Consider the following 14,793-nt stretch of genomic DNA (forward strand, 5'->3'; position numbering starts at 1 on the left):
CATTTCACTGTAGATATTGTGATTTTCTTTTTTCGAATTCTTTCTTTCCCTCCTTCATCTAACTCTCACTTGTCCTCTAAAGCCTTTTCTGACTTAGGTCCTTGCTTGTGTCTCCCACAGGGACCACGAGTCCACCATTTTGCATTCTCCGTGTCTGACATTGGTCACATAGGATGTGCTCTGTAGTGCTTATTGAAGGAGAGGTAGCAGAGGCTTTAATTCACATTGAGCTTTTTTTTTTTTTTAAGATTTTATTTATTTATTTGAGAGAGAGAGAATGAGAGATAGAGAGCACGAGAGGGAAGAGGGTCAGAGGGAGAAGCAGACTCCCTGCTGAGCAGGGAGCCTGATGTGGGACTCGATCCCGGGACTCCAGGATCATGACCTGAGCCGAAGGCAGTTGCTTAACCAACTGAACCACCCAGGCGCCCCAATTCACATTGAGCTGTAAAGGAGCAATATCTGGCTCTTCCAAGAATGGGTTTGGTTTCAGGGCAAGAGAAGAGTATTATGACATCAGTTTCTTACTGGAAAAGTTGGTTGGGGAGTGCTGGTATAGAGCAAGACAAATGGAAGCCCTCAGAGCAGGAAAAGAGACCACTGAGGAACTGAAGGGGTTGCCTACCTTAGATCACCAGGAAAAAGACCAGTGTCTGATTCAGAAAGCTGCCAAAGAATCTGTGACTCAGTTTCCTTATTTATACTTAAAGGGAAGGGTCTACAGTAGGTAATTACTCTGGCTCACATCTGACTCTGACATTCTATGATCCTTACAGTCAAAGTTAAGAATCTTAAATAGGGCATTCTGAATTGGTGTGAGACTCCCCCACTTTATTGCAAGCTTCTTGGGAACAAAGACATTGTCTATTTGCATTCCGCAAGGATCATTTTGCATTTTAAAAACAAGGAAGTAGAAAGAAATACAGGAAAACTGCATTAATATGATACGATGCTTGAGAATTTAAACTCCCCCAAAGTCAAGAAATTCACTCATCATCCTCTTCGCAGCTTTGGTTCAGATGCACTGCACGTCCAGCTCGTGGACGGCCCCGCCGTGGCCGAGCCCGGCCCCGCTGTGGCCGGGAGTTATGGCAGCCTGGGAATCGATGCTGTGATCTTCCTGGCCCTTGGGTATTCAACTTCTCCAAGTTAGTATCTGTTCTTTAGCGTTACATTATCTTGTAGAAAGGTAGTCATTTATAATTTATATACTGTGTACTTGCTTAAAATAGGGACAACAGGATAATCAGCATCCCGAAGCTTCTAGTTTTCCAAAGTAACATTTCTTCGGTGAAGTCTGCCTGTAGGAATTAAAAACCTGCCTTGAATTAAAAAACCCTTTGGGGGGCGCCTGGGTGGCTCAATCGTTAATTGTCTGCCTTCGGCTCAGGTCATGATCGCAGGGTCCAGGGATTGAGTCCTGCATCGGGCTCCCTGCTCCACGGGAAGCCTGCATCTGCCTCTCCCACTCCCCCTGCTTGTGTTCCCTCTCTCACTGTGTGTCTCTCTGTCAAATAAATAAATAAAATCTTAAAAAAAATAAAAAACCCTTTGTGCTATTGTCAGACTGGAGAAATGGGTGTGCCGACAAACATTTAGTAAGCCTTGCAGAAAGGGAAGGAGATCATCTTTTTTTTTTTTTAAATAAAACTTGTCATTTAATTTTATTCTACTCAAAATCATTTCTAAAGACCTCAACCTTTAGACTGTTCCAGGGGCCTCACTAAAGCGCCGGAGAGGTGATGGGGCAGAGCTGGAAGGGCAGACAGAAGAAATGGCCCCAGTAAAGGACAAAAGCCAATTCATATCTCAGCCACTTGTCTGCTGTGGTTTTGGTGCCCTTCCATCTAGCTTGCTACTTTGCTCTTTGACTGTAAACACAGAGAAGGGATGGGCTTTCCTGTTGAGTACCTCGTAGAGAACACACTGTTCATTCATATATATTAAAAATAGAAGGCCTAGGGAGCTCCTGGGTAGCTCAGATGGTTGAGTGTCTGCCTTTGGCTCAGGTCGTGGTCCCGGGGTCCCAGGATCGAGTCCCACATCAGGCTCCTGACTCAGCGGGGAGCCTGCTTCTCCCTCTCCCTCTGCCTTTCCCCCTGCTCATGCACTTCTCTCTAATCTGTCTCAAATGAATAAATAAAATCTTAAAAAAAAAATAGAAGGCCTAGTTGAAAAATCCTCTGTACAATCAGGTTTTAGCAAAAGCCAATCAGATATCAGAGGTCTAACTTATTTTTTCCTTCTTGCTTTTATAACATGTCTCTAAACCCTAATTTTTCTCCCTTTCCTTTTCATTATGCATCTTCTGTGTGCCAGGACATTGGGAGAAGATTTCTAATGAGGGCAGGAGAAGGACAGATGCTTCTGCAGTCTAGTGGTCTTGCCCTTCCTGTGTCTGGTGACTTTGCATTTGAATCCCCAAATTATACTTACTCTGACCTCCATCTCTGGGATGTGTCTCATGTGCTCACAACTGTACCCGGTGTATATCCGAATGTCCACCAGATGCGGGGGCGGGGTGCGGTGATGGGGCTGGAGGGTGAGCCCAGCTAGGGGGCTAGTGTGGGACATCCTGGGTGATTTAACTTGGAAGCCACAAGGTGGCAACATTTACTAAGCAGCTGGGCATTTTCTTCTCTCATTAAGATGTTGAACTTGGTTTTCCATTTTCTCAGATTGAAAAGCTGATGAAAGGGTTTAGCAGCCATTGCTTTAGGTCCTTTCAGAAAGTGAAACTGTAGGATAAGCGTGCTGCAGTATATTGGTGTCTGTTCATCCCCTGGGTTTAGATACCAAGAGTTTGAAATTGCTCCGTGTGACTGTGGCAGAGTCACCTCTCCTTCGGCCTCAGTTACACATCAGGATAGGAGAGACGTGGTTGGGCTGACTGGTAGCTAATGGTTCTTTTTGTGTGTGATTTATGACTTCAGTTACAAGTTACTCCCCTCTGTTGCTTTAAAAAAAAAACTTCCAGTAAAACTAGGCTTTAAAACAAAACAAAACAAAAAACCCAGTAGCTTTTTATCAAAGGACAGTGTCATGATTAAAAAAAAAAAAAAATCAACGACAAAGTCTCAAAGAAATTAATGTCCTAGAAGATAGCCATCTCCCTGGGTTAACTCAAGGGCTAGACTCTCCTAAATGAGGATGCTTATTTACCAGCTTTCCTAAATTAGCAGCTTTGGGGATATTAAGATCTGAAGGAACTGTCCAAGGGAGGTATTGTGTATGCTTTGCAGTGATTAAGCCATTAAGCTCTAATTGGTATTTTCCCACTCACGGTTTGTGTAGGAAGCTTTAAAATTATTTAGGAATTCTGTGCTCATCAGCCATCTTAGTGTCATCCCCACATTTTAGAACCCAAGAGCAGGAAGTGCAGAGAAAGGGTTTTTGTTCAAGCGGATTATGACTTTTGCTCACAATACCCTCCCTGTTGGTCTGTTCTTTGCAGATGAAGTGGAAAGGGAAGGACCTGTTTGACTTGGTGTGCCGGACCCTGGGGCTTCGGGAAACTTGGTTCTTTGGACTGCAGTACACAATCAAGGACACCGTGGCCTGGCTCAAAATGGACAAGAAGGTTGGGCTGGAACTTGATGAGACCAGTCAGGCTGGTGTGTGCTCTGGTTTTTCCCTGAGCATGTGCCTAGCTTCTTTGCTCATCTTGGGGCACTAGGGACACCCAGTAGAGAAGGGGGCAAGTCCTGAAGTAAGTTGTGTAAAGAACAGGTCCCAGAGACGCCACAGGCTTTCTGCTCTTCCTAGGCCAGCAGAACCAACCAGGATGAAGCTGTTGCCCTCCCTGGCTTCTGTACTCATCGTCACCAGGCTGATTGCTTCTGGCTTTATGCTGTTCAATTTATTGAACCACTAGTTAGGCTTTATGAATAAAAATTACTATTATGTTATTATCCTGGTTGTTTTTTTTTAATAGTTTATGTCTTTGAAAGATTTACCTGGGACTCATGTTCTTTAGGGAATGTTTAAGTCTTTTTTGAGAAACACTGTGGCCCAACTCAATTTTTTTTTTTTTTAAAGATTTTATTTATTTATTTGAGAGAGAGAGAATGAGAGATAGAGAGCACGAGAGGGAAGAGGGTCAGAGGGAGAAGCAGACTCCCCGCTGAGCAGGGAGCCCAATGTGGGACTCGATCCCGGGACTCCAGGATCATGACCTGAGCTGAAGGCAGTCGCTTAACCAGCTGAGCCACCCAGGCACCCCTGCCCAACTCAATTTAGTCATTAACATGATCCAAGGAACAGAGAGTGCCCCACTTCCTTTGGTGAAGAAGCAATGTCCGTTTTTTCTTTATGATTCTCTGGGCCTTCTGAGGTTTGGAAGACAAGTTGGGGCTCCCGGCAGTTCTAATATGGCTTAGAAATGGATATTGCCTAAGGAAACTGCTGTCTGCATGGATTCATGTGTGCACACACACGAAGGCCCACTTACCTACTTACCTGCCTACCTAACCATGAAGACGTTTGGGAACAGGGCCATTTGTTTTTGTTAGTAGCCCCTAAAAGACCCCTAGATCTCAAAGTAAGTCAGTACCCTCTGCAGTTGATTTTATCATCTCCTGCATGGCGTGATAGACAATGAACGCCTCCTGCTTTTTTTTTTTTTTATGTTTGACTCTAAGCTCAAGTGTTCAAATTGTGTTTCCATCTGTACACGGTAATCTGAATCTTCATGTTGGAATCTCCGCTGGTTATAAATTTCGTATGGTAATTCCCAGTGGTCATGAGCATCAGAGTGCCACCATGTGCCGATATCAGTGAGAGAGTCCTAAATCTGGTTTATTTTGGGTCTCCTGGGCATTGCCACCTGGAATTTGGGCAGGAGCACGAAGAATTATCTACCTAAGACAGCAAAACTTTCTGTATCTTTTTGTGATTCTCCGCAAAGTAAATTTTAAATCATACCTGAGTATTGGCCAAATGGATATTAGATTGGGGGCATCAGGAGCCATGGAACCTTGCTGCTCAAAGAAAATAAATTATGACACATGTTAATGGAGACTTGTAGCCTGTCACATGGCATGTTTATGTCCTGAAATGAAATTCATTCTGGAGAGCAGATGGTTCAGGCTTTTCAGTGGGTGGATGAAATTGTTCGAAGATTAAAGACAGTGTGTTTACTGACTGTGCTCAAGTATTTTGTAGGGCATCTCTGGAGGTTCCTTGAAACAAAGGGTTGCCACCATGGACACATTTCACTTTTGTTGCTCAGTTAATATTTAGAGGATTTCACAAAGATGAGGCTCATCATCTCTAAGCTCCCCCCCAATATGGACCTAAACGTTGGGGGTTGACAGGAAGAAAAAAGAATAAAGGAAGATTTCACAAGTTCAGAAAATTAAAAAAAACCTTCAGCCTACTGTAAAGGATAGTGCCCAAGACCTTTGAGCTATAAATTTCTAGTTTTTAACTATCTCTCTGGCCTTGAGAACATCTGTGCCTTAATAATCTTAGCTCCACTCACTCCTTGAGGATATTGATTAATTTGGTTCAGAAACGCCATGTGAGTGAACATTACCTCTTGTTATAGATGGCTTTGTGAATGCTTCAAACTGTAAGATCATAACCTTTGGGGACTGTGATGAATTTAGAGAGGGAAAAATACTTATATGCTCCCTGAAAAAGGTTCTTTGATGGTGGCAGGGGAGGAACAGGTGCCAACATAGCTTGTTCTTCTTTTGCTCTGTAATTGTGCAGGTGCTGGATCATGATGTTTCAAAGGAAGAGCCAGTCACCTTTCACTTCCTGGCCAAATTTTATCCTGAGAATGCTGAGGAGGAGCTGGTTCAGGAGATCACGCAACATTTGTTCTTCCTGCAGGTACACCAGTCCGTATTAGCCCCGCTTGTTCTGAGAGAACTCACCCAGGCCTGGTTGCCAAGGCAGCCTGGATGACCCCCTCGGAGTTGACCACAGATGCCTTCGCATTGTGAAAATGTTCTGCCTCTGGGAAGTCAGTCCCTTTGGTCCCGTAATGGAGGGGAAAAATCTTCAGAATAGAACTATACTTGAGAGATGTGAATTGGTGTCATATGAAATGGCAAAACTTTGGTAGTGTAAGAAGGGGTACCTGACTTGACGCCTCTTTGAAGATGGATCCTGTTTTCTTGTTGCTGAGTGGAAAGTACCTAGTAGTTACAAAGGAAGTCCAAAGAGAGAGTCTTAGAAAGAGTAGTTATTCCAAAAGTTTGAAATCTGCTGTCATTAAGACAGGACTTCAGAACTCCAGTGAGTTGGAGTTTAACTCCATGTGGCTAATCCTACACATGTGGAACTTCATACATGGTGCTTCATGCTGCCCATTGTCTATAAATGTCTTATTCATCTCCCGCTCCTTCACTAGAGTGTAAGCCCCTTACAGGCAAGGCTCACCGAGTGCCCAGTAGGCATTCCAAAAGTAACTGCTCAGCTGAATTGAAGAAATGAGGAGCTCTGTAATTGTGGGTTCAAAGACTGCTAGTTGGCCGTTTGGGGGCACAGTGAGTCGGGGTCAATTTTGCTGGTGTTCTTATTGCTTGATCAGAGTTCTGCCCCAGTTTCATGGTTGGTTGCAGTGATTGGCGCTGGAGCTGCTTGTGTGCCCAATGGTGCCTACTGTCAGTAACAGAGAAGATTGCACAGGGGCATTAGTTACGTGATTTCCCAGAAGTAGATGTATGTATGTTGTCACATAGTCCTCGTCTAATTAGTTTGAGCTTCAGATTGGTATGTTCAGTAAATATTAAGTTAAATGTAGTAAAACCCCCAAATAATTTATTTTACAAAAAAGTGTACAAAAAAGTATACATACATTTACATGTATGTATATGTATACATCCCCATCCCTAACATTTTCCTTCAAAGGGAAACCCCCTCAGTTTTTCTGTAGTGTGGATTTTTTCCCCCTTTGAAAAGAAACCAAGGGATTAGAAAGTTGCACTGCTTTGAATAAAACCTCATAATGATCTCCGAGGCCCCAGAATGTGCTAGCGTTACAGAGATGGCGCTTAGAAGCAGTGCCTATCCCTCATGTGACTTTGGCTTAATTTTCCCTCATACTGAAAAATTGGAGTGTTTCGTGGCTGAGCAAGGCAACATTTACTATGTCTATGAATCTGGTGAGTGTTGACATCTGTGAAAAGAAAGTTGGCTTTCCTGTTATGTTTATTTCAGTGTGCCCTACTTGGTGAGGCTCTCTTGCCTCTCTGTCTGCAACATCACATGCTACACCATTCTAAGAAGTTAGATGCAATGAGATATGTTAATTCGACATTATGGCTTAAGAATTATATTTCCTGGACCTCACATGTACTTAAAAGTTTAATCGATCAAACTTTATTGCTTCCTTTTCCCTTAGAGCAGGCATTTTGAATGTGATAGGTTTTTTTCCTGCAGTCATAACTCAGTGGCCTTGCTGACTTTTGTCTTGTGTAAAGACTTTAAAGTAGACTCCATTTCCTCTAGTGCTGTGTGTGCTCAGCAGGGGCTGAGGCTGCAATCACCAGCAGAGCTGCTCCTCACACTTCCGGAATTCACAGCTCCCCTCTGTCACAGTCCAGATAGCAGTCGCTGTTTTAACCATGAAAAGTGTTTTTCCTCTTCAGGAAAAAGATCGTGAACAGAAGAGATAAGGGTTTTTTTTTAATGCATAGTCATCTTACCAATAACTTCTCAGCCCCTGTACTCCCAACCTGTCTGCCGCAATAAAAAAAATTGTACCCTTTGTCAGAAAATTATTAACAGGCTGGTTTGGCAGCCCTCATTAGAACACCCTGCAGCCATCTGCTGTGACCAGCATGCACAGCTCACTTCCGCGCACACAGTGTCATGTCTCCCTTGTTGCCCCTTTTAGGTAAAGAAGCAGATTTTAGATGAAAAGATCTACTGCCCTCCCGAGGCTTCTGTGCTCCTGGCTTCTTACGCCGTCCAGGCCAAGGTAGGCACAAAGAAGGAGAGTGCCTTCCTCCTTGGCATTAATGTGTGTCACGGGAATCACTCCAGTCTTTGGTTTCTTTGGGTTTTCTAGGCTTCAGAGAGACTTTCCCCAGGAGGGAGATGTTTAGGACTTGTGGGCTGGGGAAACCGTTATCACTGTCCCAGATTCTGTATAATCTTGTGAGAATTATGGTGAATTGTGTGTCTTTGTAATCTCATTACACACATGTGGTTAATTACAGTCACTGGACTTTTTATTAACCCAGGAAAATGAACTTACAGTCTCCAGTTTGAGCCAGACTATAGCCTTTAGGTCAAAAAGGCCCCAAACTCATCTTTTGAGGACCAGCCACCCTGTGTGTGGGAACCACACTACTACCTAGAGCATGCCTTCCTTCACCCACCCCTGATGGGCATGCTTGCTCTGCTCATGGCTGGGTACAGCAGGCCCTTTGGCACCCTGAGCCCAGTTGAGCTGCCGGTGAGTTGTTCATAGAGAAGTCACTGTGGATTGGGAGTGGTGGTGAAGGAGACCACCGCTCTTATGTTTTGTCCTCCCTGTTTTCATAAGACCAACTGAAAAAAAAAAAGGTAAATAAAACATAAAATTAAAAAAAAAAAAAAAGACCAACTACAGGGTCAGTCAGGGGTGCTTCATGTCCCTCAGACACCTGCCCTGTATTTGGTCCTGCTGCTTCCTACTTCCCACGGCAGCATGAGGAAAAGTCCCCAGAATTGGGGCACTTTCCTTACTTTTGTGATTTTGCATAATCTTTTCCATTTTTATTTTCCTTTTTCGTTAGAGGTGTCCACAAAGCCATTTCCCTGTGGTATTACAAAAATTAATAAGACACTCTGAACTTCTTAGCCCACTTTTTTTTGGGTAGCTTAATACAATTTCAGATCAAAGCCAGGAAATGACTGGCCTGTCACTTGGGAGGGGGGTGGAGAAAAAGTCTGTTCATGCTGGTTAGACTAACAGAAGCACCAGAATCAATTCTATCATTTGATGACTTGTCTAATATTTGCTGAGTATCCATCAGGCCTGAGGAGGGATTGTTGACTCTGTCACAGATACAGACAGGAAAGCGAGTATCTGCTCCTACCAATTTGCCCAAGGTCATTTGGACAATCTTGAGTAAAGCTAAGGGCAGAATTCATGGCTTTGGGATTGTGTTTTGTGCCTCCCCTATTCCACTGCCCAGAAAAATGAGTAATTGAAAAAACAGAAAATGGGCCTTGATTCAACTAAAACATATGCTTCCTTTTATGCTTTGATTAAGAATATTAATAACAGGAAAAATGTGTCCTTTCAGTCAGTATTGCCCTGACAGTGATGAAGCAGTCATTGTCACTCTCATCAAATCCAAGCACTTTTCTGGCCCAGAACCCAGTTCCTTTTTAGCAGGCTTTCTCCCCAGCTGAGAGGAGACCCAAGCTCTCAAGGACATTACCTCCCTTTGAAGGGCTTCAGTCTCAAAGGCTACATTTCCTTTGCATGGATTTTGGGCCACAAATTCAAAGGCCACCTGTGGAAAAAAAATAACTTTTCAGGGAACCAGCAGATGTTTGCTTAAACAGATTTCACTGTAGGAAAGCCCTACTAATTTGGATCCTACTAATTTAGAGATGAAAGTGATTCACAGAGAGCATGTGTGGTTCATATGGAGGAGGATGTTCTAACTGTTTTTTCCGGTGTAAATTTTCAGGATCTTACAAATAAAGGTAATCTATGGCTTCAGGTCTGGAGAAACTAAGGATTATTATAACATGCTTCCAGTTTCTAGGACTGTTGGTTAATATTAAAAAGGTATCTCTGATTATGGTATTAATAAGGTCTTACACACCTGTGATGTTTTACAGTTTCACAAAGTGTTACACATGAACATTTCGTGCGGTACTCAGTATAGTCTTTTCTGTGAGCCACAGCTTGAGACTATTACGCCCGTTTTGCAGATGAGGAATTTAGGGCTCAGAAAGGATTAGCAATTTGTCTAAAGTCATAAATACTTTATGTTAATTCTTTTTTAATGGAATTTATAGCCCACTTCTTGATGGACAGGATTTGAGCAGAATGAAACGAGAGAGTGGAAGCAGGATGAGAACCCTAGGGTCTGGGTTGCCTAACTCAGTACTCTGCTCTTGCCCTCCCTGTATAGCTTGTGAGGGAGGTCTCTGGGTAGCACACACTGCCTTTCACCAAATTCCAGATTCATTTATAGGGTCACATAAGTCCAGACTTTTCAGCAAACCGTACTGGTTTCCTTCCGTCATATTCAGTCTGTTTTCTTCCACAACCCTTCTGAAACAGAAAGAAACTTTAGAAGTGTGGTTATGGAAAGGGACTCGGGCTCATTAACACATGGAATGTAATTATGCACAAATGTATTCATTACAGTATTTCAGCTGTTCGAATGATATAGACATAGCTAATTCCAAAGCATAAAGAAACAATTACCCTCAAAGTATAAATACAAATATTAATCACATGGTTCAGTTAACAAGAACCATATTTCTTGGTTAGAGTTTGAGTTATGTTTGAATGTTTGAATCAAAAGTCTGAGCTGGGTTTGGTGGTTTTTTTTGTTTTTTGTTTTTTTTTTTTAGTCCAATCACATGACATACCAAACCATCTTGCAATGTTTTAAACCACCTGTTGGATTTTGGTGTTTGAAATGTGTTCTTATTAAAAGTGACTTTGGGGGCGCCTGGGTGGCTCAGTCGGTTAAGCGACTGCCTTCGGCTCAGGTCATGATCCTGGAGTCCCGGGATCGAGTCCCGCATCGGGCTCCCTGCTCAGCAGGGAGTCTGCTTCTCCCTCTGACCCTCTTCCCTCTCGTGCTTTCTATCTCTCATTCTCTCTCTCTCTCAAATAAATAAATAAAATCTTAAAAAAAAAAAAAAGTGACTTTGGGAGAGAATGGTATGTAATTTACCAGTCTTACAGCACTGGCCTATAGACTCCTAGTGTTCAGAGAGAGAAGCGAATGGTGGGAGAAGAGGCTTAGTGTTTCTCGGTACTCTGATGCAAGTTAGGGACAGAGTGCTAAAAAGCAATTAAGTTGAGTATATGTAAAGTATAGGTGAAGAGTGGCAAGTGTTGAGGCTGGAGAGGTCTGTAAGGGGCCAGATCATAAAGGGTCTTAACTTTATTGTGTGGGTGGTGCAGAGCCAGTGAAGGGTTTATATTTTAGACAGATCCTTTGGTGGCTGTGTGAAGGACAGATTGGAGTGAGGCAGGTTTGGAAGCAGGGGGACCTGTTGAAGGCTGTGTGGTGGTCGTCTTGGTGAGAGGCTCTGAGGGTCACACCTTGGGCATTGGTCATTTGGATGGGAGGAGACCAACTTGAAAATATCCAGGAGGTAAAAGTTGAATATAAATGGTGCTATACTTTGCACACCCCCCATTTTTGGCTTATACTTTTAGACATTGATATTTTTTCCTACTCAACATCGATTTTTAGATGTATCATGTTGTATGTGTAGATGTCACTCATTGATCCTAATTGCTATGTGTTGGCCATTGATGAGTAAACCTAATTTACTGATCCGTCCCCCTTTTAAGGGAGAGGTGGGTTTCGTTTCTCCTTTTTCCTCCTATCAGAAACAGTGCTTTACCAAAAATCCTTTTATATGAGTCCTTGTGTACATGTGCAAAAGCTTTTTCCACTTAAGGTAGATTTCTACGAGCAGCATTGCAGATATATCCCTGAATATAAAGATCTCTTGAGGATATGAGAAAAAGACAGCCAAAAAAGTGGGTACAAAGGGCATGCATAACAGGCACTTTATAGAAGAGACGTGAGAATGGTCAGTAAATACAAAAAGATGTTCAATCTCACTGGTGCTCAAGAAAAAGAAAAATTAAAGCAACACTAAGCAAACCCATAAGGTTGACAAGGATTAGTAGTAAATAGGAGAGAAGCGTTGTTTGAGTTCCTGTGCTGGTGGAAAAGGACTATGAACTGGCATGACCTTTGTAGAGTGATGGATGCGGTAAGAGCCCGTCAGGTGAGGGGACACCCCATCCCCGAGTCCCCGAAATTCCACTTCTAGGTGGCTACTCCAGAGGAACTCCATACAGCATGTCTGTTTTACTTAACTATCAGAACAGATCGTCCCACTTCATTTTTAAACTACCGAACCGTATTTCCTGAAAAGGAGGGACTGTGGATTATTTAAATGTCTCTTTATTGGTAGATATGTAGGTTTGTTTTTCTTTCTATTATTTAAACGAATGCAGTGCACATCTTTGAATATGCCTCTTTGGGCACATATGAACAGTTTCTGTTCTGATAAATACCAAGAAATGGCATAACTGCGCTGAAGGATAAGAACCTTTAAAATTTATCTTTTTTTTTTTTTTAAGATTTTATTTATTTATTTGAGAGAGAGAATGAGAGACAGAGAGCATGAGAGGGAGGAGGGTGAGAAGGAGAAGCAGACTCTCCGCTGAGCAGGGAGCCCGATGCGGGACTCGATCCCGGGACCCCAGGATCATGACCTGAGCCGAAGGCAGTCGCCCAACCAACTGAGCCACCCAGGCGCCCTTTTTTTTTTTTTAAAGATTTTATTTATTTATTTGAGAGAGAAGAACCTTTAAAATTTAAATAATGCCAAGTGAAAGAAGCCAGGCACAAAAGGCTGCCTATTGTGTGATTCCACTTACATGAAATGTCCAGAATAGGCAAATCCACAGAGACAGAAGGTAGATTTAGTGGTTGCCAGGGGCTGGAAGGAGGAGGAAATCAGGACTTAACTGTAAGGGGTATGGGATTTCTTTTTGGGGTGTTGGAAATATTCTGGAATTAGATAGTGGTGATGGTTGTACAACATTTTGAATATCCTAAAAACCACAGAATTGTATGCTTAAAATGAATTTTTTTTTTGAAGATTTTTTTTTTTTTTTATTTATTTAATTGACAGAGAGAGAGACAGACAGAGAGAGAGGGAACACAAGCAGGGGGAGTGGGAGAGGGAGAAGCAGGCTTCCCGCTGAGCAGGGAGCCCGATGCGGGGCTCGATCCCAGGACCCTGGGATCATGACCTGAGCCGAAGGCAGTTGCTTAACCAACTGAGCCACCCAGGCGCCCCTAAAATGAATTTTTTAATTTATCGGAATAAAAAACATTAAATATGTATGGCCAGATTGTCCTCCGAAAGTTTTGTCCTAATTTAACAGCATGTGAGAATACCTGTTTTACTATATCCTCATCAACAGTGAATGCTATCAGTCCTTCAAAATTTTTGCTAATCTGACAGAAAAAGAGGTTTGTTTTTTTTTTTTATAAAGTTTTCATTTCTTGATTATCCTGTGGGCCAAGAATCTTTTCACAGATTTACTGGTGATTTGTATTTCTTTCCTCTGTGAATCAAGTGTTTACAGCTTGCCCATTTTTCTACTGTGTTGTTTATCTTTTTCTAATTGATTTATAGGAGCTCCATGTAGTATGGGTGTTAACCTTTTATCTTTTGTTACACATATCAGACTCGTCAATCTTTTTATGTTTTGAGTGATTTTAGAACGGCTTCACCAACTGTTGTTATACACAGGTCCTATATTTTGTTCTGGTATTTTTGTGGATTTTCATTTATAGGTTTGAATTTTTAATCCACCTGGAATTTAGTGGACTGGTGTGTAGGTAGGAATCTATTTATTCTATGTATGTATTGATCAAATCTTTTAAGTTTTGAGAAATCCTGTTCAGAGCATTTGGTCTAGTTTTCCACATAGCTGGCGGAGGATAGTATTTCATATCCAGAAAGAGCCTCTGTTTAATCTAAGAATTGACTTCAAGAGTCCTTTAAATGGTGAACTCCCTTTTTGAATTTGAATTCAATTGGTTTATATCCGGGGTGGATCCAGGTTTTGTGGGGCCTGAAGTTGATATAACTTAGGGGGCTTCTTTTCAATGCAAGAATACCAAATTGTGAATATAAAATTAGGGTCAAGCCCATGCAGGTGCAGAGACCTAAACCCGAACTTCATTAGCTTCAAAGTAAATTCAGTCCCGGTTAAGTTATCAGACTGCATCTGTACATAGAGGATGAGGAACAGTCATCTCCATCTATGGAATGGTATGACTTTCTTTTATATTAACCAACTGCCACCCCTTAAGGATTTTCTCCTTGGGGCGCCTAGGTGGCTCAGCCGTTGGGCGTCTGCCTTCGCCTCGGGTCATGATCCCAGGGTCCTGGGATGGAGCCCCACATCAGGCTCCCTGCTCTGCGGGAAGCCTGCTTCTCCCTCTCCCACTTCCCTGCTTGTGTTCCCTCTCTTGCTGTTGTCTCTCTCTGTCAAATAAATAAATAAAATCTTAAAAAAAAAAGGATTTTCTCCTTCTTTTGTTTTTTAAAGAGACATTTGAGAGCAGACACACGCATCAAGGTGGCTTTAAAGTTGTAAGTGGAGTTAGTCCAGTGGTGAAGTTCTTTAAGCAGGGTCTTTGCTGCCTCTGCATTGCTCAGATGTGTAACATTTGATCACTGAAGTAGCTGGGAGCTTAGTATGATAATGTGGGTCATTAATCTCCTAAGCCTTTGAAACCTGAATTTACAACTTTAACTTTGCTATCTGCTTACTTCTGCATTTAGAGTTTGGTTAGCACCATTAAGACGTTTGCAAATGCAACTAACAGGGCTTGCTTTAGCATCCTACCCCTTCAGAAGTCACAGAGGCAAACAGTGACCAATGTCATAAATAATGCAGAGGATAACACTAATACTGACATTTACAGTAAGCCAGGCAATATGTAAAATGCTTCTCCAGATCATCTTCATCCTTGTCACCCCCTTACGAGGCAGGCACTTTTATGACCCTGGCTTTCCAGATGAGAAAGCTGAAGCTGAGAGAGAGGAATC

At 42.5% G+C, this 14,793-nt stretch overlaps 1 protein-coding gene across 6 annotated transcripts in view; it reads left to right on the forward strand.

Annotated features, from left to right (window-relative positions):
* The window catches only part of NF2 (neurofibromin 2), a 75,684-nt gene that overhangs the window by 21,315 nt on the left and 39,576 nt on the right, over window positions 1-14,793 (forward strand). For 5 of the 6 annotated variants that reach the window (XR_003516821.2, XM_027575446.1, XM_027575447.2 and 2 more), the window contains exons 2-4: window positions 3,455-3,580; window positions 5,716-5,838; window positions 7,850-7,933. Coding sequence is in view for 5 of the 6 variants with exons in the window: in XM_027575446.1 (XP_027431247.1) it covers window positions 3,455-3,580; window positions 5,716-5,838; window positions 7,850-7,933 (333 nt within the window). In the remaining variant the exon portion in view is untranslated. Of the gene's footprint in view, window positions 1-1,036; window positions 1,149-3,454; window positions 3,581-5,715; window positions 5,839-7,849; window positions 7,934-14,793 lie in introns of those variants that run through there. The other variant, XM_027575445.2, reaches the window with a different exon arrangement.

Source organism: Zalophus californianus, chromosome 14 (assembly GCF_009762305.2).
Source record: "Zalophus californianus isolate mZalCal1 chromosome 14, mZalCal1.pri.v2, whole genome shotgun sequence".
In the NCBI taxonomy this organism is placed as follows: Eukaryota; Metazoa; Chordata; class Mammalia; order Carnivora; family Otariidae; genus Zalophus; species Zalophus californianus.